The sequence below is a fragment of the Danio rerio genome, chromosome 15, assembly GCF_052040795.2.
Source record: "Danio rerio strain M-AB ecotype USA chromosome 15, GRCz13ab, whole genome shotgun sequence".
Lineage (NCBI taxonomy): Eukaryota > Metazoa > Chordata > Actinopteri > Cypriniformes > Danionidae > Danio > Danio rerio.
This window is the reverse complement of record NC_141035.1, coordinates 27,885,203-27,910,024: the sequence shown is the minus strand read 5'-3', so window position 1 is coordinate 27,910,024 and position 24,822 is coordinate 27,885,203. Positions and strand designations below refer to the sequence as shown.

The 24,822-nt window shown below is 35.0% G+C and overlaps 2 protein-coding genes across 3 annotated transcripts in view; both read left to right on the top strand.

The window, feature by feature from the left end:
- Window positions 1–7,739, top strand: part of mettl16 (methyltransferase 16, N6-methyladenosine) — a 54,503-nt gene extending 46,764 nt beyond the window's left edge. The window contains exons 9-10 of one of the 2 annotated variants that reach the window (XM_087282741.1): window positions 6,378–6,536; window positions 7,175–7,739. In XM_087282741.1, the coding sequence (XP_087138867.1) occupies window positions 6,378–6,536; window positions 7,175–7,558 (543 nt within the window). In that variant the 3' untranslated portion in view covers window positions 7,559–7,739. 2 annotated transcript variants of the gene reach the window in all.
- A 5,081-nt stretch (window positions 7,740–12,820) lies between these two features.
- The window catches only part of mnta (MAX network transcriptional repressor a), a 35,704-nt gene continuing 23,702 nt past the window's right edge, over window positions 12,821–24,822 (top strand). The window contains exons 1-2 of the mRNA XM_087284217.1: window positions 12,821–13,084; window positions 23,850–24,399. Of these exons, the coding sequence (XP_087140343.1) occupies window positions 13,012–13,084; window positions 23,850–24,399 (623 nt within the window). The 5' untranslated portion in view covers window positions 12,821–13,011. The remainder of the gene's footprint in view (window positions 13,085–23,849; window positions 24,400–24,822) is intronic.

Sequence of the window (24,822 nt, the reverse complement as noted above, 5' to 3'; positions counted from 1 at the left end):
CATACACCGGAACACTTACACTGACCCATCATCTCATCTGTTTTGTGTTACCGTTGATTATATGGACTATTTATACTACCATTTCACCTCTGTTTTGTATCGCGTCGTTTGTCTTCCTGCTCCCAGTAAGTTTGTTGTTGTTCCTGATCTTGCCTCGTAGTTTGCCAAAGTCTAGTTCGTGTTTATCTGTCTCGTTTCTTGTTTTGTTGTTTATTTGTTACTTTGTATTTTGATATTTTGGATTTTTGTCACTGTTTTCTGCACTATATATCTATTAAATCTGCACTTGAATCCACAATCTTTTTGTTCCCATTTTGCTATTGTTTTGATCACGCTAAACGTGACAGTTTGTTAATATTTTATAGCATTATATTTAGTGCAGCGTCTTAACAGGTTCTTAGTTTGTTTAGCCTGCTTTAGCACATTGCTATCATGTTTTGGTACTGGCTTCTCGGTAGCATGTGGTTAACATGTTTTAGAATGTTATTAGTATGCTAACATGTTAATATAATGTTTTTAGTACATTGTTAACTATTGGTAGTATGTTTCAACATGTTGCAAGTTTTAGCTCATTGCTAACATTCTGCTATAGCAATAACATTATTAGTAGAATGCAGTTAACATGCTTCTAACATGATTAACAGTACAGTGTTAAATATATTAGCATGTTGTTTTCATGTTTATCATTTTGCTAGCATTATATTTTATAACAAGTTTAACATATTGTTAGCATAATTAGCCTGGTGTTTCAAACACGTTTAGAACGTAACTAGTATGGTTAACGTGCTATCATAATTATTTGTCTAACATTAGCATATTTGATTAAATTGGTCTATTGCTAGCATGTTTCTAGCACATGTTAATATTATATAAACTAATAAATACTTTGTACGAGTTGATGTTTAATGTTTAGAAAGGCTGTCTGAGGAGAAGTTTAAGTAGTTCATAAAACATTTAATGTGCATCATATCTAGACCTTTTCCTTTTTTCGACCTGCCCTGTGTCTTTTAACTGTTGTATATGAATAGGTCTGTATTTTAGAGTCAGTTTTAAGTCTGCTAGTCCTCACACAACCCCTGTAGCCCAGTGTGTTTGATGTGCTTGTGTGTGGGAAAGCAACACCTGCTGAATATTCACTCAGACTTTTCAATAATGCATCTCCAGCCCATTCCATCAGACACACTTGACCTGCTTCCTAAGGCTCCTTCATGGCAACAGTTGCCCAGACGAGCTGCCGCTGCCACACAGTCACGCACTGCAGAGGGCAAACAGAGCTGTAAAGGGGGAGAGGGTTGAGGGGTGGCAGGATGATTTGTTATGGTCTTTCTGAAGAATTCCCCTGCTCCCAGATGCCTTTTTCCCCACGAGCACTTGAGCAGAAAGATTGGCCTACATATCTGTCTGAGACTCTCCACCCTCAGCCCGCATACAGCAGACCTCTAGAACTGCACAGACACGTCTACATCTGGATGCAAGAAAAACAAATATGTAGAAATGATTTTCAATTAGACATTACTTGTACATTTTACAAATATATTAGAGAATCTGGAAATAACATCACTCTTTTTGTTTTCTTTACAGTTTCATAAATATTTTCACATGCTGTAAAATCCATTTTATGTGTAGACTCCATTTCAAACCATGCGTTTAAAAACAACAACATAAGATTCTATAAAATAATCGAAATATTATTTCTCATATTCTGTTTTAATTCATATTATAATTAATTATATTTATAATTTCTAAATTCCCTTTTTTATTTTCGAAAATAAAAATTTTACATACACAAAAAATCAAGTAGAATTTCTGAAAATTGTATTTATTTATTTAATTATTTTTAGAAATTCTGCTTTATTTATTTATTTATTTATTTATTTTTGTGTGTTTATGTAATTTTGGGAGGAGAATTAGATTTTCATTTTAATCATGTTTCACTGAATTCTGACTCCAGAGAGCTTGTGTTCTAGTTCTCATATTGTAAGAGAACAGGCACAAAAAAAAAAAAAAAAAAGTCAAACATTTCACTTTTCATGTGTATTTTAAATGAAACCCCACCAATCATTCAAAAAGACATTTTGCAATTTAAAGGACACCCATTTTACCCCTTATTAAAGATTTAGGATAAGTCTTTTGTGTCTCCAGAATGTGTCTGTTCAGTTTCAGCTCAAAACACCCATCAAATTACTTATTTTTCAGAATATTGGAATTTACTGCTCCAAACACATTGTTGCTGTTTTTTTTGCTTGTGTTCTTAATGCTAGTTTTCCCAACCCACCGTTCCCACATGCCTGTCAATGTGCCTCCGTCTGATAAGAAGCACAGTGACAGAAATGAAGGAAGCAGATGTCATGTAATGTTTGTGAGAAATACTAGAGTAAGAACTTTCCCAATGAGAATTTCTTGTATTTGTTGTGTAGTTAATTCAAGCCTTTCTGCAATGATGAGTTGCATACAATGCTGTTCACGCACGCAACATAGTTCACGCACAAACACAAAATTTGCATTTGTTTTTTGCATGGCAAATGTGACAGGATACACGTTAATCTCCACTGCTATATGGATATCTGTTAATATATGAATCAAACATGATTTAACGTTCACAAACCGGGATCGAATCGTCTTCTTTTACAATTGTACTGACAGTTGGCTGATGGTGATGAAGACTGTAAAATCGGTGTAATTCATTACAAACATTTAAACTTGTAAAACTCATTCTTGATCACATTTGATAATGATTGATGATCACAGAGCGCTCAACAGATCTGTTATTTTTGCTTTGCGCATGTCCTGTCTTTGTGATATGATTATATGCGTTACTACGGAGACATGATAATACTCATCTTTCAATCAAATCGGTGAGTCGGAAACTGCACTCCTATGTCACGTTGCGGTCTGTCTTAAGATTTGAGAGATTTGGATCCCATTTGAACGTCAGGAAATTTTAAAGAGACTTGTTGTGTTCATTATGACTGTGGACACCCCATACCTACACACAGTTCTGTCCAAACAACGTACAAAAGATGATTTTCATCAGAGGTGCCCTTTAATACACACCACAAGCTGATCTGGTGTACACACCACTTTTATTTTACTCATGCAAAAATGTACGAAATTCCATGACATGAGAGAACATTTAAAGACTGGATTTTGCTTTCCACATCACATCAGTCTGCTCCTATGGATGACATCCCACATCCTTTTGAACTGTGTTCTGCACTCACTACCATTGGTGTTTTACTCAGTTTTCCACTTCCTGTGCCCATTCTTCCTCTGTGAATCCAGCTGAGCCCTATTAGCCAAGCGCACAGAAGCCAGATCAATCTCACTGACAGACAGATCTTCAATCCAGACCTAAAATGCATTGCAGGATAGACAGGGGGTACAGCCAAGACTCAGACAAAAAAGCTGTGGTTTGAAAAGGCCCCTGCAGTGCTGAAAGCGTGCCCGGGATATGAGGCTGTTGAAGCAGTGGATTTAGAGAGGCGCAGGGGTCAGAGGTCATCCTCACTGGCGGAGAAGAGTAAAGCAGGACAGGAAGAGCCCAATCGTCAGGATCTGATCACCCCCATCGCCACTCGTCTTCAATAATTGAATAACGACCTTTCAGCTGAAGTCTCAAAGCCTTTTTTTATTTGAGCAAAACCACTTCAGACACATCAAGAGGCTCAGTGTTGAAAGCTGACGCTGTTTAGGATCTGCTTGGAGCAAATGTGTCGCGGATAAATAATGGACAGAGCGGAGGGGGTCGTAATTCACGGCGAAGAGGGATAAAAGCAGTGCATCGCTCTGATTAAGACTGAGAGAAATTAATTAAGAAGGAGAGGGAGTGGATCGATGTGCGTGTCGGTCTGTTTCCATCCATTAAATCACAAATGGGTGGAGATGTTCTTAGCTTGGCTTTTTTGGGGGAATTTTTTGACAGTCTGAAATGAAGGTGCAGGTTGTTTGATTATATTTTTGGATTCATCGCTTTATTCTTTAGATAGGACACAGTTATTCTTCAATGATCGTCTGAAATTTAGTTTTTTGTTGTTGTTAATAGGTTATATTTTGGTTTGGGATGGGATTTTGTCATTCTTAGCAGAGTTTAGATCGGTTGAGGTAAAGTCAGAAAATGGCGCCCTCTTGTGTTGGAGAATGTCGCTGCACTGCATGGGGAAACGCCTTTAGTGTTAAATGGCTGAAAATGAACTATGATTACATTAGATTCAAGACATTAGAGTACAAATAATGTAGTGAAGGGCTTAAAAATATCATTTGAAACTTTATTTTATTCTATATGGCCATAGATTGAATACTAGTACAACAGCAAGACCTTCTTAATAATAATTATAATATTACAGTTCTAAAAATGAAGATAATCAAGTATATATTAATCCTGCACTAGTGTTTGTATTGTAAAAATGAGGTATACTATTACTAGATAGTAGTAGTAGTAGTAGATTATTATTAGTATCATTACTGTGTAGTCAGATTGGTGATTAAACGTAACAGGTTTCTTACTTATTTTATCAGCTAAGAACTCTTTAACAATAACAATAATAGTAATGTGTCCCGTGATGTTGATCCTGTGTGAAACCATAAGTTAACCATTTTTAAGCATGTGATAAAAAACTGCATAGCCAGCAGTGTTTCAGACACCATAACTAGCTGACTGTCCCGAAATCCCATTGACTTAATGTCTTTATCTGAGTATGAGGACTATAGTTAAGAGTGGTCTAGTCTGTGCTAAAGCTATTGTATATCCAGACAGAAGCAATGGGCTGTTGAGTATGATCCCATGATGGATGCCAGATTAGCTGTGAGCTTTCTTATATTAGGATTAAACCAGTGAAAATAATAATAAATAAATGTGAATTATTCATATTTTTTACACAGTGGAGGTCCTTCCAGCCACAACTGGTAAATATTATATTATATTATATTATATTATATTATATTATATTATATTATATTATATTATATTATATTATATTATATTATATTATAATGCTGCCTCGAATTCACATTTACTTAATATCTTTATCTGAATATGAGGACTATAGTAAAGAGCAGTCTAGTCTGTGCTAAAGATATTGTATATCCAGACAGAAGCAATGGGGTGTGAGTATGATTCCATGATGGATGCTAGATTAGCTGCGGGCTTTCTTATATTAGTATTAAACCAGTAGTAATTATAATAATAATAAAGGAGAATTCTTCATTTTGAGTGAATTACACTAAAAACCACCACACAATAAATCTGTGTACAAAGGAGCATTTCACATGAGGGGTGAACATGCTGTGTGTGTATGTGTGTTTTTGGCTTGTGATGAGTCATGATGTGTGTTTTTCAGTCTGAACAACAGATGCTCTGTTAGCAGAGGAGAAAGAGCGACTCTGTTTGTCTCACTCCTGAATCAGATGTGATGAGAGCCGGAGAAGTCAAATATGACACGCTGTGTGTGTGTGTGTGTGTGTGTGTGTGTGTGTGTGTGTGTGTGTGTGTGTGTGTGTTTTTGAGTGTTTGAGTGTTTGCACTCTGTGTGTGTTTGAGTGTTTGCACAATGTGTGTGTTTGAGTGTTTGCACTCTGTGTGTGTTTGAGTGTTTGCACTCAGTGTTGTGGTATTTCTCAGTAAGACATGATTCAGTGTTTACGTTAGATCATTAATCACTCGTTCCACACTGAGCTCTTCACATCCTCAGACTCTGATTATATTTTATTATATTATATTATGCCAGAATGTGTCAATGAATATATATTTAGTACTTATTTAAATTAAAATAATTACATGTACATTTTTCAACGTTTTTGTATTTCTATTTTTTTGTGTAATTTTTTTAAAATAATTTTTTCTTAACATTTTACTATAATTGTGGTATTTCAGCTTTAACTTAATTCAGCTGGTGAAATTTCTAGGTTTTGACGTTTGTCTTTTAGTAAATTTAGCTTTTTAAATTTCATCTATTTAATACTAATCTTAATATAGTATTTTAGATATTTTAAAGTATATCAGTTACTTTTGTTTCTTGTTAGCCATTGTTCTTGTCTCTCAAAACTACATTTCTTCAGTGAACAGACAAACAGCTGTACAACACCTGCAGCATTGTATATATAGCTGAAGGCTCAGGTGAATGTAGTGTTTTGCTGCCCTCTACTGCCTACTTCTAATAAAATACCACACTTCAACTAATATTAGAAACTGCTAAGTCAGATTGAATGGGCTGAGAAAGCACATCGGTCTTTTTTAATACCAAACTTCCATCATCAACATTGGTGAAGTTTTAGCAATTATTTACAAAATCTGGTCTTTTGTATTCTGTTTTAAATGTGGCAACTGTGGAGTTACCTATAACCTAATAACACTTTAAAGCAATGAATATGTGTCTCTTCAGTCTCCGCCCTGTAAGAAGCGTAAGCTGGAGAAGGCCCGTAAACCCCTCACCTTCACCGTCCTGAAGGCCACAGTGGCAGAGCTGCAGGCTCAGACGCCTCACAGCAGCCCTACAGAGAGTGTGTCTGCCTGGCTGGAGAACATCCTCACTGACCTCAAGGTAAAAGCACACCATCACAACCATTTTTCATCATTAAATGTACTGGTTTAGAAATAATCACAGTAATAGTTATAATAGTAAATTATGAAGAAAGCTTATATCTTGATTTATTTTTATAGCCAACATATAAATGATTGAAAAATAAACTAATAATACTATTCTATATATTAAATGACAAAGGCAATGACTGTTTAACTTTGTGACTATTTGTTCATCAATATTAGTATTTATAGATTTATTAGATTTACAGTATTTTATAAGTATTACTGTTAAATAAATCAACTAGCAAAAAGTTTTTATTTGGTTAACAAATATATTGTAATAGTAATAACATGCACACACACACAAAAAAAATCTCTGAGGTATATTTCCAGTATTATTTCCAAGGTTTAGGGCAGTTCTGAAAGCAAAAGGAGGTCAAATCAGGTACTAGTAAGGTGTACCTAATAAAGTGGCGTGTGTGTGTATATATACATGCTATTAATAATAAATAATTACACATGACTAAATTAAAAAGTAAAAAATTATTTAAGATAATAAAAAATTTATAACTTTTTACCCTACACTTTTTGTATACAGAAAGTGACTTTCTGTAGACTTCCTATAGCAGAAGAGTGGCTGATGTGTTTGTTCTTCAGGTCCTTCATAAGCGTGTTCCTGGTGGAGAAGTGGAGCTGAGCCTCTTCCTGACAGCTGTGGAGAACACCTGGATCCACAGCCGGCAAAAAAGAAGAGAACAGGGCCGACATCTGCGAGAGCTACCCAGAGCACAGGAGCCACCCTCAGAAGAAACCTCCGTCACAGAGCAGCAGCAGCAGCCGGACATCCCGCCGGAGTCTCCTGCAAACGCAGAAGCACTGCAGCACTTCCTTTTCAAGTGCCTGGTGAACGTAAAGCAGGAGGAGGAGAAGGATGTGCTGGTGGAGATGCACTGGGTGGAGGGCCAGAATAAAGACCTGATGAACCAGCTCTGTACCTGCTTAAAGAACGCTCTCTTCCGACAGGTAGCCAAGCCCACCTGAACAGCACACACACACACACACACACACACACACTGATCATTCTGCACATAAACACCATCCACAATGCTGGAAAACCGAACTGCAAGTCAAAAGTTAATCGTTACTGCACCAACTGATGTTTTTTATAAGACACTGAACAAAGTTTTACTATGTTTGTAATAAAAACAAAATATTTTAAGTAGTTTTGTTGTGTTTTGTAGTGTTTTGGTGACTTTGTGTTTTTTAAGGTGTGCTCTTAGTTTTTTTTTTTTGTTTTTTTTTTCAAGTACTATCATATCTTAATGTTCTTCAGAAAATATGATCGTAGTTCTGTAAAATAAACTATCAAGATTTATTTGTCTTCTATATTGTGACATACATTTCCTACCGAATAACAATAGTAAAATATTTTATAAGTTAGGATTTCTACATTTTTTTTATACATGCAATATATTTTAGTAAATAAAATCAAATAAAATTGAGTAGAATAGGGATTTGGTTCAGATTAGGGCTGCACAATATATCATTTTAGCATCAATATTCGCAATGTGCACATCTGCAATAGTCACACCCCAAAGATAGGCATGTTAAGTCGAATGACATGAATGCTAAATCTGGATTATAGTTGACCAGGGGTTTGTTCTTAGTACGTGGATTACTCAATTAGCTGTATTTGATTATTGATGATTTGACACAATCTAGGATTATTTGGTTCTTCAAAACTCATTCGATAGTCGTTGTCATAGTAGTTCTGGTAGCTCAAACCTGCTCAGGAGCAGCAGCTTATTTCATATAAACAGGATTAGATTGGGTCATTTCAACAAAGATGATACTGAAAATATGTACCAAATTCAGATTTTTTCTTACAGTAGTAGTTATATACACTTGGGAAAATAATAATAAAAAGTAAAAAAAAAAATGTGTATGCATGTATGTATGTATGTATGTATGTGTGTGTGTGTGTGTGTGTGTGTGTGTGTGTGTGTGTGTGTGTGTGTGTGTGTGTGTGTGTGTGTGTGTGTGTGTGTGTGTGTGTGTGTGTGTGTGTGTATGTATATATGTGTGTGTGTGTATATATATATATATATATATATACACATACATACATACATACATACATACATACATACATACATACATACATACATAAATACATAAAGCTAAAAAGACTATCACAGCATGGTTGTCCTTGAGGGGTTCCAAGAGAACATTTATTAATATGGACTTTTTAGACACACGCGTATTACTTAAGGTGCCAGTTTAATAATTGTTTATGTTCATTTTTTATAAAACATAATTCATTGTTTTGACAGCTATTATGCCGGTGATTTGATGCTTCGCAAAAGTTGCAGACATCTTTACCAAAATCAAAATGCTTTTTTGATGCACAATTAAGTTAAACAGTCAGTTATTGCCTACACTGATTAGGAAATGTGAATAGACCTAGACTACTATAATAAAGAAAATCCTCTTTAAAACTAAATATATTGCTAAATACTCTTGACACATGAAAGTGTAAAGCCTGCAGCCCACAACAAAGGTGGAGAGTTACTGTGTTTCATATTTAACAAACCGTTCACTACCAATTTTATGTCACTTTGCTCACATGGATAATTGAATATTAATCAGATGATGTCATTACACTGCTGTGCCATCAGCCAATCGCTGCACTACTGATCATGATTTCCAGGATTGATAGATCAGTTCTTCACATCACACATAGCGATCTCAGATCAGTTCATCCAGAAAAATTAATCTGATTCACAAACTTGTTTGAAGAACCAAATTAGCCAGAAATCAGGTATCAAGATTAACAGATACAGGATTTGTTAAATCATTTAAGCAAGGTATGAAGAACGGATCCTAGGAGGCACATAATTGTATTTAATCAATGTATTTATACAGATTTCATATGATTTATGCTACAAAAAAGTTTTTTGTCTTTGTTTTTAGTCCAAATATTCACATTTCTAAGTGAAAACGAGATTAATAACTTAACTCACTGGCAGATTATTTGGGTTGTTTTAAGAAAAAACTCTTAATTTTGCCTTATTTTATCAGAATTTTAAAACAAAACAATATTTTTACTTGATTTTTTTTTTAAATTTGGACTAGAAATGAGACAAAGCAAAGTAAGAAAAGCATTTTTGCATTGTTATTAATTTCTCTTCCTGAAAACTTCGTAATATTTATTGCAGAAAAATAAATAATTCTCAGAAAATTTAAATACATTAATATCAACTAATGTTTTGCATTTCTTGAATTATAAGTAGTTGTTTTAATTAAATATTAATATATTAAATACGAATTTAAATTAACACTGTTAACCTAGATTTTCTTGGGTGGTTAGAAAACATCTTAGGGATTTCAGAAAAGTCTCATATGTGGTTCTAATTAGTTAGACAGACATTGAAATAGAGAGCCGAAGTCAAAATTGCAAAAAGTGTCCCAGATTACCCGAATTCACCCTAACAGTCAAACAGTCAAAAAAAAATAAAAATAAAATTTTATATATATATATATATATATATATATATATATATTTAAAAGTATCCAAATATTAAAACAATAGCTGGAGCTGTTCTTCTGCGTTTCCCTTCTCTGGAATGCCCTGTTGCTTATTGGACAGGAAGTTTGAGTGCGTTCAGACGTCCTGAGAGGAGCGGGGCTTCTTCACAACAGGAAGAGTCTCAGCGGTGACCGACAGGAGCACGAGCCGATAATGTGCAGCGCCACTCACATGAAGCACATACAGGGTAAACAAACTAACGCCTCTCTCCCACTGTTCACCATGCATGTGAGAGTCATAAGAAAGCATGAGAGCTTTAAGTGTGTTTGCTTTGACCTTTTCAAGTGATTAGAAGGAAATGAAGAATGACTTGATGTACGTATAAGTCAACCACATGCACAGGATTGTGAAACTCGAGTGGAAAGCTGTTTTTTTCCATCAGAGAGATGTATACTAAAAGGCTTCTGCTGTTTTTAAAGTCGTTTTAAAAGAAACTGAATGCGTTGCTTTGAAAAATTCAGTGGCAAAAGGGTGAGAAGTGTGTTTTTCCCTATAGCTGTAAATATCTAGATGTTCTTATCTCGTCTGTGTTATTATGTTATATAAACAGACCCATGCAGTGTGTGTGTGTGTATATTAGGCATAGGACCATCCAAATTTTTTGCTTTACCATTCCTACGGTATGTGGAAGATTTTTTGTTTTGTTTTGTTTTTTTTAGGACAACAGCATCTTCAGCAGAAAAGACACCTAAAGATTCTGTTGTAAATTGTAAAAAAAACTGTGTGTTTTTTTAAGTAAATGAAGACAGCAGAAGTCAAGGATTCATTTGAATTATTTAGCCTGACATGTTTACTGCTCCAAAATATTTTAAATGTTTCTCAAAAGCAAATATATTGTGTTCAAAGAGGAAAAAAGTTGTTGTTTATTACCCAGACCATTACAACGATATTATAGAGCAGGAACCACAATACCGTGATACTGTAATATTTTTATCTAAGGTTTTCATGTCAGAATATTACACCAGCCCATGCTATATATATATATATATATATATATATATATATATATATATATATATATATATATATATATATATATAATGAATGCTCTTCAACATTGATAATGGTATGTGTTCTCAATCTGTTTCTCTTTCTCTCTCCTCTTGAAGACTCCCTACTGTCCTGCAGTTCACTGTCTCAGTGGTCACCATGGATACGGTCACATGACTTTGCCTTTATTCAGTCAGTGCATGTTTCATGGCAGCACAGTCTGTGCTACTTTGATAGGATCTCCAGTGAAAACAAGACTGCAGAGTGAAGCCCTGTATATTGCTAAAAATGACAGACCAGTGTCAATATGCTGGATTTATTTCTGATCTAAGAATTTAGTAGTAGTGAAAGGCAAAAAAAGATGCATAGTGTGTGTGTGTGTGTGTGTGTAAATTCCATTCTAAAGACCCACCCCTTCTCTGACAAAGTCCAAAATTTGGCCCCTGAATGAGCTCATTTGTCCCATTTTTGACAGTATGCCATCATAAATTGTGAAAATAACCAATAAAAGAAGGCTTTTATTATTTAAATAGACAAATTCAGACTGAGAAAATGAGCTGGCCAGTTTGTTATTTGCTTATTGGCTAATTTATTTTTATTTTTATTTTTTTTTAAGTTTTAACAGATTCACATTTTCTGATGCATGACAAATTTGCATGCAAAAAAAAGTATTTTTCATATTTCTAAAATTCTAACCTTATTACATTATATGTTAGTAATATAACATTGTAACTTAGTAATATAACATTGTTTAAATGCACGTATGTAAATAAACACATTTTGTAAAAGAAAAAAAATAGTATGATAAGCACTTTGACAAAAATGTGAAAAGTATTTTTTGCATTAAAAAGTGTGGAAATGATAAAGCTAATCCAGCACAAATTAGTGCTTAAAATGCGACTAAATGCAGTATTTGAACCTCAATTAACTGCATAAGGTCCACTTTTTGAGAAAAAAGAACCACCCCTTTTAATAGGCTGGCTATGGGCTTAAATAAAGTATATTTAGATAGAAAACAATATTTAAATAGTAAAAACAAATGATCAAAATGTACCTTTTTGCTGTAATTTGCAGACTCAATACATACAAATTATATTTTAATATATGGATCCATTCCAAATCAACAATTTCATAACTGTATCTGAATATGTCCATTGCTTCATAGGCAGATATTTAAATCCTAATGTTTTCTACTACTGTTGTGTTGTTTATCTGTTGTAGAAGTTGTTCACAGCAGACTGTTAATCGATACTCGCAGTGTGTTTGAATCGTGGCTGCATCACAAACAGCACGTCATCGGGTCGGTCTGCAGGTTGCGTTTTCGTTCTCAGTTGTTGGCGTGCGAGACGCGCAGAATGACACCCATGTGAGCAGATACCATGCCTTGTGTGTCTGCTTTCCTATTGGCTGCTTTGAGCTCATGTTTTATTAATGACGCAGAGGCGTGGTGTGTGTAGGTGTATTGCGCAAAACCTGGATTTGACATTTCTATTTTAGGGCGGTCCGCTTTCGTCCTTTTAGCCAACATATGTGTAATACATTAGTATACAAGTCACTGATTGTATTCAATGTTTAGTTTTCGTGTAATTCGTCGAATAAACGCGTTGATAAGAAATATCCATGTCCGTGTTTTGAAAGCCCAGCATGTGTAGGGCGGGGTCACTGAAGCAGGGGGCGTGACCGAGCTGTCTGTACAATGGCCCGATATGTTGACTGAATAACCCGCCATCTTGTTGTGACTCCTCTACGTGCGTGGAAGAGTGTGACTTCACGGGGGATCCAGTCACGTCTTTCCTTTTATTTTATTATTATTTTATTAAACAGACGAGAAGATTGGGTCCCGAACTGAAGCGTTTGAATCCAGAGAGCTGATTCATTTCTCCAATCGTTTCTTGGACCATAAAACAAAACCGAGATGAGTATCGAGACGCTTTTAGAGGCGGCGAAGTTTTTGGAATTGCAAGCCCTGCAACAACAGAAAGCACGTGGTAAGAAATGGAAAATTTGAGCACATAAACCTTTGTGACAGACAGAGAGTCACTTTAATGTATCAGTATTGCTGTATAATGTTGTAGCAGGTTAATGCGAGACATTGTTGCACGGTTTGCCACAGTCCGCGTAAAAGCAGGGCTGCGTGCTGTGCGTGACATTCAACATTAACGTTATAATATCCTCCTAAAAACAACAGAGTCTGCAAAACTGCAATGTAATCTTCCTACGCGTACTTGCTGTGTGTCAGTAGTAAACCGGCGTTTTCCGCATAGCGACAGTTGTGTGTTAAAAGGAGGAGAATGTGTGTTTCTTGCTTTAATTGTTGAGATAGTTCACGGTCGAACACTTCATTCAATGCAGTGTTCATGTAGGAAAACATACCTGCTTGCTTTTAAGGGCGGTGGCTTACAAGTACGTGCGCGAGTGCCAGTTGCGCTTTATATAATGATTAGGGGATCACATTACGCAGCTTTCATTCGCTTCCCCTTTGTAGGCAGTAATTGACCCAATGTTGTGATTACTTTCCACATGTTGTTCTTCAGTGCAATAGTTTACGTTTTTATGCATTTCTCACTATTGTTTTCGCTCCCGCGCTGCGTGTGTTCGCTGGCGCTTTCTGTAGAGGCTCGGTGACGTGTCCGCTTTGTCACGCCCAGTTGACGTGTCTGGTGTATTCACGCCCTCCTCTGCGATCCGCGTGGACAGAACCCCTCCCCCGATGTTCCATGTGCGCGGCAGGCGCTGCTCTGTGCGGGAGGGGCTTTACAACCAAAGAGAAAGTAGGACAGTAACCCCCTGCCTGCTTTTCCAAAATGTTCTGCAGTTATATAACGCACTCCTCCGGCTTGGGATAATCGTGTTGGTCTCTAAAAATGTAGTATTCACATATTTGTGTATTTTGGGGTGATCGTGCAATCACAAAATTTAGACGTTTAATTACTTAATCGTCGAAAATGTGCAAATAAAAGGCAGAATTCATTTTGGTAACTGATTGTAAAATAATGAGAATATTGAATATTAAATCGATCGAGTTTGTATTGAAGTCTCAGCGTTGGATTTGGTTGTTTTGAAGGCCTTATGCAATTTCAGGTATGGGCCCCAAAGCATTGAAACACAAACATTATATTTCTCTATAGATGTATATGTATTTATACAGTTGAAGTCAGAACTATTCGCCCCCTATTTATATTTTCCCCAAATTTCTGTTTAACAGAGATTTTCTCAACACATTGCTAAACAATAGTTTTAAGAACTTATTTCTTATAAATGATTTACTTTACCTTTGCCATGATGACAGTAAATAATATTTGACTAGATATTTTTCAAGAAACTTCTATACAGATTAAAGTGACATTTAAAGGCTTAACTAGGTTAATTAAGTTAACTAGGCAGGTTAGGGTAATTGGGTCTGTAAACTATCAGGAAAAATTTAGCCTAAAGGAGCTAATCATTTTGACCTTAAAATGGTTTTTAAAAAATTAAAACGTGTCTTTATTTTAGCTGAAATAAAACAAATAAGACTTTCTTCAGAAGAAAAAATATTATCAGACATACTGTTAATATAATTACATACTGTACGGGAAATAATGAAAAAAAAAATCATATGGGCCTTGTAATTCTGACTTAAACTGTATATATTTTTTTCACTGAAGATTTTTTATAAATAAACTGCATGTTAATAATATATTTTAAGTGGAACCTTTATCAAATTAACAAATTAAATACAATAAATTCACAAATGAAAAGTTCACAGACTAACTATATGTACCGTTAATAAGCCATATTTGCGATTAGATTTTGGTATTTGTATGTGCAGTATGTAAGGAACGTTCCATTTTTCGTGAGGGCCCTTGGTTTTAAAAAACGTAATAACATTAAAATCTAAACAGTTATCTAGACAGATTTTACAACATTCATTCATTTTCTTTTTGGCTTAGTCCCTTTATTAATTATTGCCACAGTGGAATGAGCTGCCGATTTTACAACATATGATAGAAAATTAGTAAATTAAATTTATAATGATTAATTTAAGCAATTCTTGGCGTTGGCCGGCGCCAAGGCTGTGCGGTTTTGGGGAAAATATCTAATTGAGATTTTTTTGACAGATATTGAGATTTGATTTTGTAGTCAAGCTTCATCTCAATAATCTTTAAGCCGTGAGAACAATTCTGTGACAGCTCTTAAGAATGACCTGTTTTTGTTTTGTGCCTGTGACTTTGAAACCAAAATATTCCCACATTACTGTTGTATTGTTCTCCTTTGATATTCATCTATTAGTGCTTTTGAAGAAGCAGATGCCATTATCCCAGTCATAAACGCATTCCTGTTTGTTTTCTTCTGTTTCTTAATTTTTTTTTTAATTGTGGGCGGTCCGCATAGTTCGGTTGCGCATTTCTAAATTGGGCAGATCAAAAGTGTGCTCATTCAATCGGCAAGTAAGACTGTCGCACACAGACGACAGTCATGCATGGGAAATTGAAAAATACATATATATTTCATATTGCAGCCTCTTGCAACGTTTCAAATCGTGATTCGATTTCGATTAATCGCACAGCCCTAGTCAACGCCCCCTAATTTCCTGGGCTACTAAGTCTGCCCCTGTGCAGTCTATTACATTATTTTTGTTTGCTTTTTTTTTTTTTTTTTTTTTTTTTTTTTTACTTGGAGACGTAGCAATTTTCATTATTGCTGTAAATCAGGATTCAGTATTGTAAAAACACTGCAAGTATTTGTTATTCATTAACTTTTTGATAGGGTTTTATGAATGTTTCGGCTTGATGTAGTAGACTTTATTTTCAAACATGATCATTTTCACATTGTAATTGGTCAACATGGCTTAAGCCTGGTTTAAATTTCTGAGTTGAGGGATCGGTGTGACCCACGCGCCTGCCTTGCGCATTGTCGTGCATTCATACTTCTGCACACTGTTTGTATTTCTCTGCGCCGGAGCATACACATGCGCTTGATGCAGAAGTATAAATCAGCGTTTAGGTGTTAAATGAAAACCTTTAGATTCTTTATAGGTGTATTATTTGTTAACATAATACAGTAAGGCCCCAGTTATTAACATTGGCTAACTAAACTGACAATGACTTGTGAAGACTTTGTTAATCAAATATTATGTGATTTTAATGTTTATATACTGATTAATATAAGAACTTGTAACTGTTTACTTTTATCGGAGCTAATAATCTTCATTTAACTAACATTAACATAATATCTGTAAGAAATGTAGCTATTTCTCATTGTTGATGTTAGTCAATGCATTAACTAATGTTTACTAATGACCCTATTGTAAATTGCTAAATATTCTACTTGATAAAGCTATTTCAGTTTATTTAATTTAAAACACGTCTGGACTTTTTAACTTAAATATCTGTTAAAGTAAATTTGTACATCTTATTATAATACTTTCATGAAAGTTTTCGCTTTTGATGTGGCAATTTAATGGCAGTCCAGAGCTAGTTCTATTGGTTAAGCAGTTCAAAAATATTTCCTGCACAATTTTTATGCTGCGTGAAGTTGACCTGGCTGTCCGTGTTTTCTCTATTTACAAACGTAATAGTTTATGTACTCTTTCTCAGTTGCAAAATGTCGTGTATTCTCAGATGATTAGTGGCACAAATAGTCGGTGCAGGCTTTCGATGTGGTTGAAATCTTTTCGATCAGTTTCACTTCTGTATGTTGCGCCACAGCTGACTGTAATTCTGCTCAGCATGTGACTCTGTGAAAGCATTCAGCCAGCAGTTTGTTAAGCTGAGTTGTAAACTGCATCGCACACTGGTGGACAGACATTTCCTGTGTGCTGTTATACCCTTTGCCCTGTTGCTGTTAAATAAGTATAACATACTACTTAAGACAGTCAAGTGCTGTGCTGTGATATTATGTAAAGGAACACACGAGAGCTTCTCTTCCTTGCACAATCAGAACAGGATTAGAACTAGTACCGAAGGAAAAATGAAACCATTACACGTGGTGATTTTGAAAAATTCCTCTTTTGCATGAAAGGCAATCATCAGTTTTTTTTTTTGTGTGTGTATTTTTATGCCATTTTATACACCCATATCTGTAGCAGAACCAAACTTTCATATACAGTTGAAGTCAGAACTATTAGCTCCCCTTTGAATTTATTTATTTTTTCCCCCCAAATGATGTTAAACAGAGCAAGGAAATTTTGACAGCATGCCTGATAATATTTTTTTTTCATCTGGAGAATCTTTGTTCTATTTCAACTAGAATAAAAGCAGCTTTTAATAAGCTTTTAATAAAAAAAACATTTTAAAGTCAGTATTATTAGCCCATTTAAGCTATATTTATTTTTGACTGTCTACAGAACAAACAATTGTTATACATTTCCTTGCCTAATTACCCCAACCTGCCTAGTTAAACTAATTAACCTAGTTAAGCCTTTAAATGTCCTTTTAAACTGTATAGAAATGTCTTAATTATTAAATTAATTATTAAAACTATTATGATTAGAAATGTGTTGAAAAAATCTCTTCGTTAAAAAATAATTTTAGGGCAAATAATTTAGACTTATATTTTTTACTATATTTTTTCTGAGACATCTGTGAGAAATATAGTCGCTGTTGGATAAAGCCTGTGAAGTCAGAATTGCCAAATAGAAACTAGAAAGAAATAAAGTCAGATATTGTAAGATTTAAACACCGAATTGTGAAATTATAATATTATTAAGAAATCACATTTAGAATTGTAATTCTAGAGTTTCAAATCTCAAAAAGTAGATTTTTTTATATTGTTTTGTTTGTAGAAAACAATTTGGCAAATTCTGAATCTAATATAAATTTTATTGGCTTATTCTGTGACAAACCTGCAGTTTCTGGAATTCATCTTAACTCTGTGAAGGAATGGCAATATCAAAACTGAAGGGTTCTATACTTCCTTCGCAATTGTGAGATCGGCAAGATTTAAACTCACAATTGCTAGGAAAGACGTTAGAATTGCTAGAAATCTTCTAGTAACATATTCATTTTAACAGTTTATTTTATTTTACTATTTTAACATGTATTTTAGTTCTACAGGGGAATATTGTGAAATTTAAATGCAATTACAAGTTTATATCTTTGTTTCTTTCTTTTTTTTTGTGATAAAGGTTCAAAAATGTATATCCACAGTGTTTACGGGGTCTTAAAGTCTTAAAATGTCTTAAATCTCAAAATCCAAATTTTAGGCCTTAAAAAGTCTCAAACTTACTGAAAATATTGTGCTGTAGGTCTTAAATTTTCTTTTGTTCATGTAAACCTACCCAATCTAGCCAAAACCCATATAGTACAATCGCCAACAATCCATCACAATAAAACTTTAAACTTTTATTTAAAAATGTAACTCTTTTCATCATAATAGTTTAATTGCTTTCCTTACGATAACATTTGTTTAAAAGTTCTCCATGCATTTATTGCTGAGGACACCAAGGTTTAGGTGTGCTTAGATTTAGTTTATTATAGTTTTTACACTTTTAAAACATTTGTTTATTTATTTTAAAGAAAGTTTATGTTAGAAAACAGTAGAACTTGCTTTGTTTTTATACAATATTAAAATATTTTGCAATGAAAGAATCTAAAATCTTTAAAATTTCTATTAAATTATAATCAAAAAAATTGAAAGGGTAACAATTTTAAGGGCCATTTCTTAGCCTTTAGCCCTTTGTTAATCTAACATTTAATTCATAATAGTTTTAAAAAAAGTGTTAAATTTAACTCTGTGAAACCTGCAGAAACCCTGTATATAAAATTGTAGCAATCAACTTTTGAAGTAGATCAAAAAGTTTGTCAATGTTAGATTTATATATGAGCATGTATAATATATATATATATAATTACAACTTTATATCTTGCAATTTACTTATTTACAACTGCTTGTGTGTAACTGTATTTTGTTACAATTGCAAGATATAAAGTTGCAAAAATATATATATATATTTTATGACTACAAATATGATATAATTTTTTGTCTTACAATTGAAAGTTTATTTAGCTGAGAAGTCTGAATTGCACAAACTCAAAACTGTGAGATAAAGTTGTAATTAGCTAATTGTTCTTTTTTTAATTGTTGGAGGAAACATGTTTCCATATGTGAATAACTAGCATGAACTATGATGAATGTCTCATTAATCAGCTGTTAACAGCCCCACTGTCAGGAAAGGGAGTGTGTTTATTGTGAGGTCACATTTCACTCACTGACTTGAAAGGCTTGTCATTTCATGTATACTGTGCTTCCTCGTGTATTCTGGTAATGACCTATTTAGTTCCATAGGAACTAGTGCTCCACCCCCCACACCACTTTTTAGCAGGAGGAAGCTTGAACTGTTCAAATAGCACAGTGGTGACTGGTTGGGGGTGGATTTGCTGCACTCTGATAGGCTGAGATTAGGATGCAGTGCTTTCACCACTCCTCCTCTGACACATATGATAAGAATGTCTCTAAAAGTCTCATCCTCTGAGTGCACATGATTTCACGATGTCCGGCTTTTTACCTTAATGTGACCCATGACACGAACACACACAGGCCTGTATCTTTTTCATTTGATCTAGGCCACCTGTGGCCTCTATATTACCCTGTATGGGAGATAAGAGGATTATTAATAATTAGTAGCATTAGATGTAACTAATGTGCAAACATTATTTTTATTTTTTCATTCTTATTTGGCTAATAGGATACTGCAAATTTCTTCTTGATGGTGATGCATTTGAAACTATGTAAGTCAGGCTGTTATGCATGTGTCATTTGACGAGTACTGAAAAGTAGCGTTGTGGGGGATGTCTTGACAATTAAGCAATAAAACCACTTCTCTTTGAAAACTACAAGAGTGAGCTAATATCTTAATGCACTTTTAACTGATCAAAGCCTAGGTGTTGATCAGTTGAATTCAGCTGCTGTTCAAGAAATGGTTTGAAGATGGTGTTTTATGTTGGTCAAAGACATTTCGGTGTCTGCAAGTCATTTTTATTATATTTTGAATGTGGCAAAGTAAAGATTTCAAGCTGTTGTTATCCACACTCCTTTAAATATTTTTGTTTTAACAAAATTTTGTTTTTTTGCATATTATTGGTATTATAAATACTTAAATTGACAATTAATTAGTGTTTTGAGACTCCACTCTGATCCTTCTGCATGTGTGTCTTCAAATCATTCTAGTTCTAAATAAGCCTGAAAATTTTTTTTTTGTTTTTATTTTTAATTTAAACTATACTGAGACTGAATGCATGTTTAGTGGGCATCTTGATATGTGTATGTTTCCGTAATATATGTATTGCTAAAAAAATGTTTCAAATGTATTTTTAATGATATTTAATACTTGAAATATTTTTGAATTGTAACAATATTTTTCATTATTTTAGTTTTTGCTGTATTTGTATGGTGGCCGAGAGAGCCTAAAGCTGCTGCAAGTTAAAGAAACACATGCAAATAGAAAAACAACAGATTTCTAAAACATTCTCATCAATTTGACAACATGCATGCAAATTTTCACAACACGTGCAGATAAAGAAACGCGCTGCAAGTAACGCAGATCCCAACGGAAATGTCATACAGTTTCCTGCAATTTGTATGATCAGGATCAGTCAGGTTCGTCACTTAAGTGTGAACAGTTATGTGTGTCCTTTATCCACTTGTGGTCAGTTTGATCAAACACATCTTAAAACCAGGTGTGAACAGGGCCCCAAGTAACCAAAAAAGATAATTCAGGCCATCAAAAATGCTAGTGTCATGTGGACTAAAGGGCAAATGAATACGAAACTTTTGCAGATTGCTCTAAATCCATAGCCATGTGGATGGGCATTTGATTTGATAAATGTAGCCTCTTTGAGCATAATGGGAGGAGGGGTTCAAGATGATTCAATATGTTACTGCTTGAGTTCAGTATGCCTGCAGTCCCTTTATGGCTTGTTTTCACTGAGTGGTATGGTTTGGTATGCTTTTATGGCTGTTTCCATTATCAGAAGGTACTGAGGTACCAAAAAGGGAACTGGACCCTAACACTTTTTGGGTATCCTGTCAGAATGGTACCTAGCACAACAAAAAGGTACCAAAAGCCAGATTTAGAGACACAGCTGAACGCTATTGGTTCACAGAGATACATCACTAGCTCTGGCACAAGATAGATTAAAAAAACAAAGGAAGCGCCATTTTTAAAAACACAGCTGAGGCATTACGTAGTAATAATATATACATATATTAATGAGCCATGGTCGACCCGAGCTTAAACAAACCTTGTCAACGTCTTGGTGAACAGCCACAAAGCTAGGAAAAGCAGAATCTACCCTGTGCCCCGTAGTTATTTACAAGGCCGTCTAAAGTGCAAGGGGTTTCTCAGCGTTTGCCGTGCTTCTACTTCTAACTTGAATTGATGATAATAACGTGCACATGATTATTGAAGCATTTCTGACATCGATCCTGTTAGAAATGGACAAAGATGAGAGTAAAGCGTGAATCGTGTTGTTTTTCTGTAAGTGGTAACATCGGAGACTGTAAGGGTCTGTATGTGTTCATATACGTTGCATTTAATTATTTATTATTAACTGTTTTGCACTACCATTGTTCTGCAGTTATTATCAAATCATGTTCATAGTAAGGTGAGTAATGAACATTTACACAAAAGTATTTGTGTATAAAGCATCTGTTTTGTGAGAAGTGCCATTGGTACCCTTTTGGCAGTAGAAACCCAAGCCTGATAAAGGTGACCCGTACTGTGCTGTACCCCTCAGGGTAAATGGGCCATTACTCTGAAAATACATGTAACTTCTTTAACTGCTTTGCTATTGAACAGCGGTGGAGGTGCTTCAGTGTATTACATACAGTAGCTCTTCTCTCTGAGTGCAAAAGTAGTTTGTGTCCTCTGCCTTACTTAAACGATGTGCAGCGGAATGTATAATTGATGCTAAAGGTTTGGCAGGGGTTCAGAAGGCCGTCCCGTGGTGTTTTGGAGTTTTCCTCTGAGTGTGGTAGGAGGAAGACGAGGAGCATCGTGTTTCCATTTATGCCAGGGAAACATTAGCCTGAAGCCTGAACATGATGTGCTCTAACTGAGTAATCTCTGTCCTCCACTGTTAACCAGTAACCCTCGCTTGTCTGTACGCACAAACAAAAAAAGCTTCTTTAAAGGAATTCACTCTGAGCTAGATATAATGTCAGGCTGGTTTATGGGCCTCTATTGATTTGTGGCTGACCTGTTTCCATTATATAGGCCCCAGTTTAGATGTGATGTCATTATATCATGTGCTCGAGGTCAAAGGTTGCCTGTTGTGTGCAGCATATAGTTCTGCATTTTTATTTTTTGAACATTGGTTACTGCTGTCTCTGCAGATGGCTATTTTTATGTGGCTGTTTGCTTATGTATGTTCTAGAGCGATATATTAACAGATTTGTAGCGAATTTTGTGCAAATGCTGAATAAAATGAGTTGATCATAACAATGATGCAGCATACTAATATTATTGAAATTCAAATAAAAAAGAAAAGATGATGCTACAAAAACCAATGAAAGCCAAATTAATAAAAGCTAAATTTTATATATAAATATAATAGAATAACTGTTTAAAATGTGATTCATGCTCGTCTACATAAACTGAGGTTGCTGCTAAAATTATATTTGCCGCTAATGTAATAGTAACACTTTTTAAGTATTATTTTAAGCATATCTTAAAAGTTAATATCCATGTACATATTTATGCTATGCAATATCTACATATTATACAATACATATACACATTAGCATATATATATATATATATATATATATATATATATATATATATATATATATATATATATATATATAATTTTTTAATGCAATGTGGTGTGTAATTATAATATCTACCAGTTTATACAGACAGCAGCTTATAACTATCAGCCAGAATCTTAAAATCAGAACATTGCTTATTTTAATGTGTAAATATTAGTGCTGGACAAAGATAAATCGCGATAAATCACAACCAAAATAAAAGTTTATTTTGACATACAGTTGAAGTCAGAATTGGGTTAACTAGGCAGGATAGGGTAATTAGGCAAGTTATTGTATAACGATGGTTTGTTCTGTAGACTATCGGGGGAAAAAATAGCTTAAAGTGGTTAATAATTTTGACCTTAAAATGGTTTTTAAAAAATTTAAAACTGCTTTTATTCCAGCCAGAAAAAAATTACTTTTTCCAGAAGATTTTTTTTAGACATATTGTGAAAATGTCCTTCCTCTGTTAAACATCATTCTGACTTCACACATGGATATTTATAATTTATAAACAATTTGTATCTCATACACACATTTTATATCTGAATATAAATAAACATTTTCTCAAATTTATACATAATAAATATACATCATACACACTGCCACATTCTCTCTTTCCACAAACACACGAAACTCAAGAATTTCAAAATACACAGATTTTTTATTTATAAAAACTTATTAAAAGTGCTTGAGTCTCAGGAAAGACATGGGGTGGTGACAATTCAAGACCAGAGCAGGAACTAAACAAATTTAGGGGTATAATTACAAGGGACATGATTGAACTAATAATCAACAGGGGAGAAACACTGGTGAAACTCATAAACATTTACAAAGGGCAGGAAAATGGAACAAAAGAATCGCATGACAAAAACCAAAGCACCTGGAAACCTATGCAGTAAATATCAATACAGCCCATATGAAAACTAACACATTCTCATTTGATATTATTTGTTTTTATGATATTTGTTATAATATTAATAATGTAATAATAATAAATGTTTTTGTTTTTTCCCCCAACAGAAGAGAATGAGCTGCAGGAGCGGCGGCGTCGTGAGCAGGAGGCAGAGAAGCGGAGAGCAGAGCTGAACTCTTACACTCAGCCCATTCGGCTGAACCCCGTTCCCTACAGGGAGGAGTCCGGCCCTGAGCGTCAACACATACCTGCCCCGGCCCAGCCTCCACCCCCTCTTCCACCCATGCCCATCACCGTCATCCCCATCCCGCTGGTTCCCAGCACCCCTCCTGCCCTCCCTCCACCCCCCACCACCTCCCTCAGCCCGTCCGCAGCACCCCGTCTCACGCCGCCCAGAAAAGATGCTTCACCACTGCCAAACCAGCACCCGCGGCCCCTCGCCCCGACTCAGGTCAAAACAGAGCCCACGTCACTGCCCCAGTCCAATGGCACAAAACCAGCCCAACAGATCCAGAGCTACCCCGGCTCCATCGTCACATCATCCCAGCATGCACTGCTCCCTCAACCTGCCCCTCCGTCGCTTCAGACCAGCCCCGTGGGGAGAGGAAGTCCGCCAGAGGACCACCGTGGTTTTGATGGCAAGAAGAGGCCTGGAGGGTGAGTGAGGAGTTTGTTTATAAGCACATTTAAAGGTACAGTGACATTAAAATAACGTTTTTTAGATATTAGTATCAGTATTGTTAGTTTTAAGGATATCTATTAGCTAGTGTGCCCCAAAACAGTGACAAACAAGGCGTTAAGAAGATCTAACACTTATGTAAGCATCTAAAGTTTGTCACTTTCACTTAAATGGATCAGCAGTTTTTTTCACGTCACCTCAAACTTCAGTTTCTCATCAAATCTTGTCCAATCAAATGCTCTTGTTTCTGACATGCCCCGCCCCTTTCAAGATGCTTCTCATTTGCTTTTTATTTGATGCTCTTGAGCTCAAACACTCTCACAGGCAAAGCGGTGATAACAAAAACAAAATTCTATTGGACGATTTTTAAAAAGGGGGAGGAGCCACTATATGTCCCACCC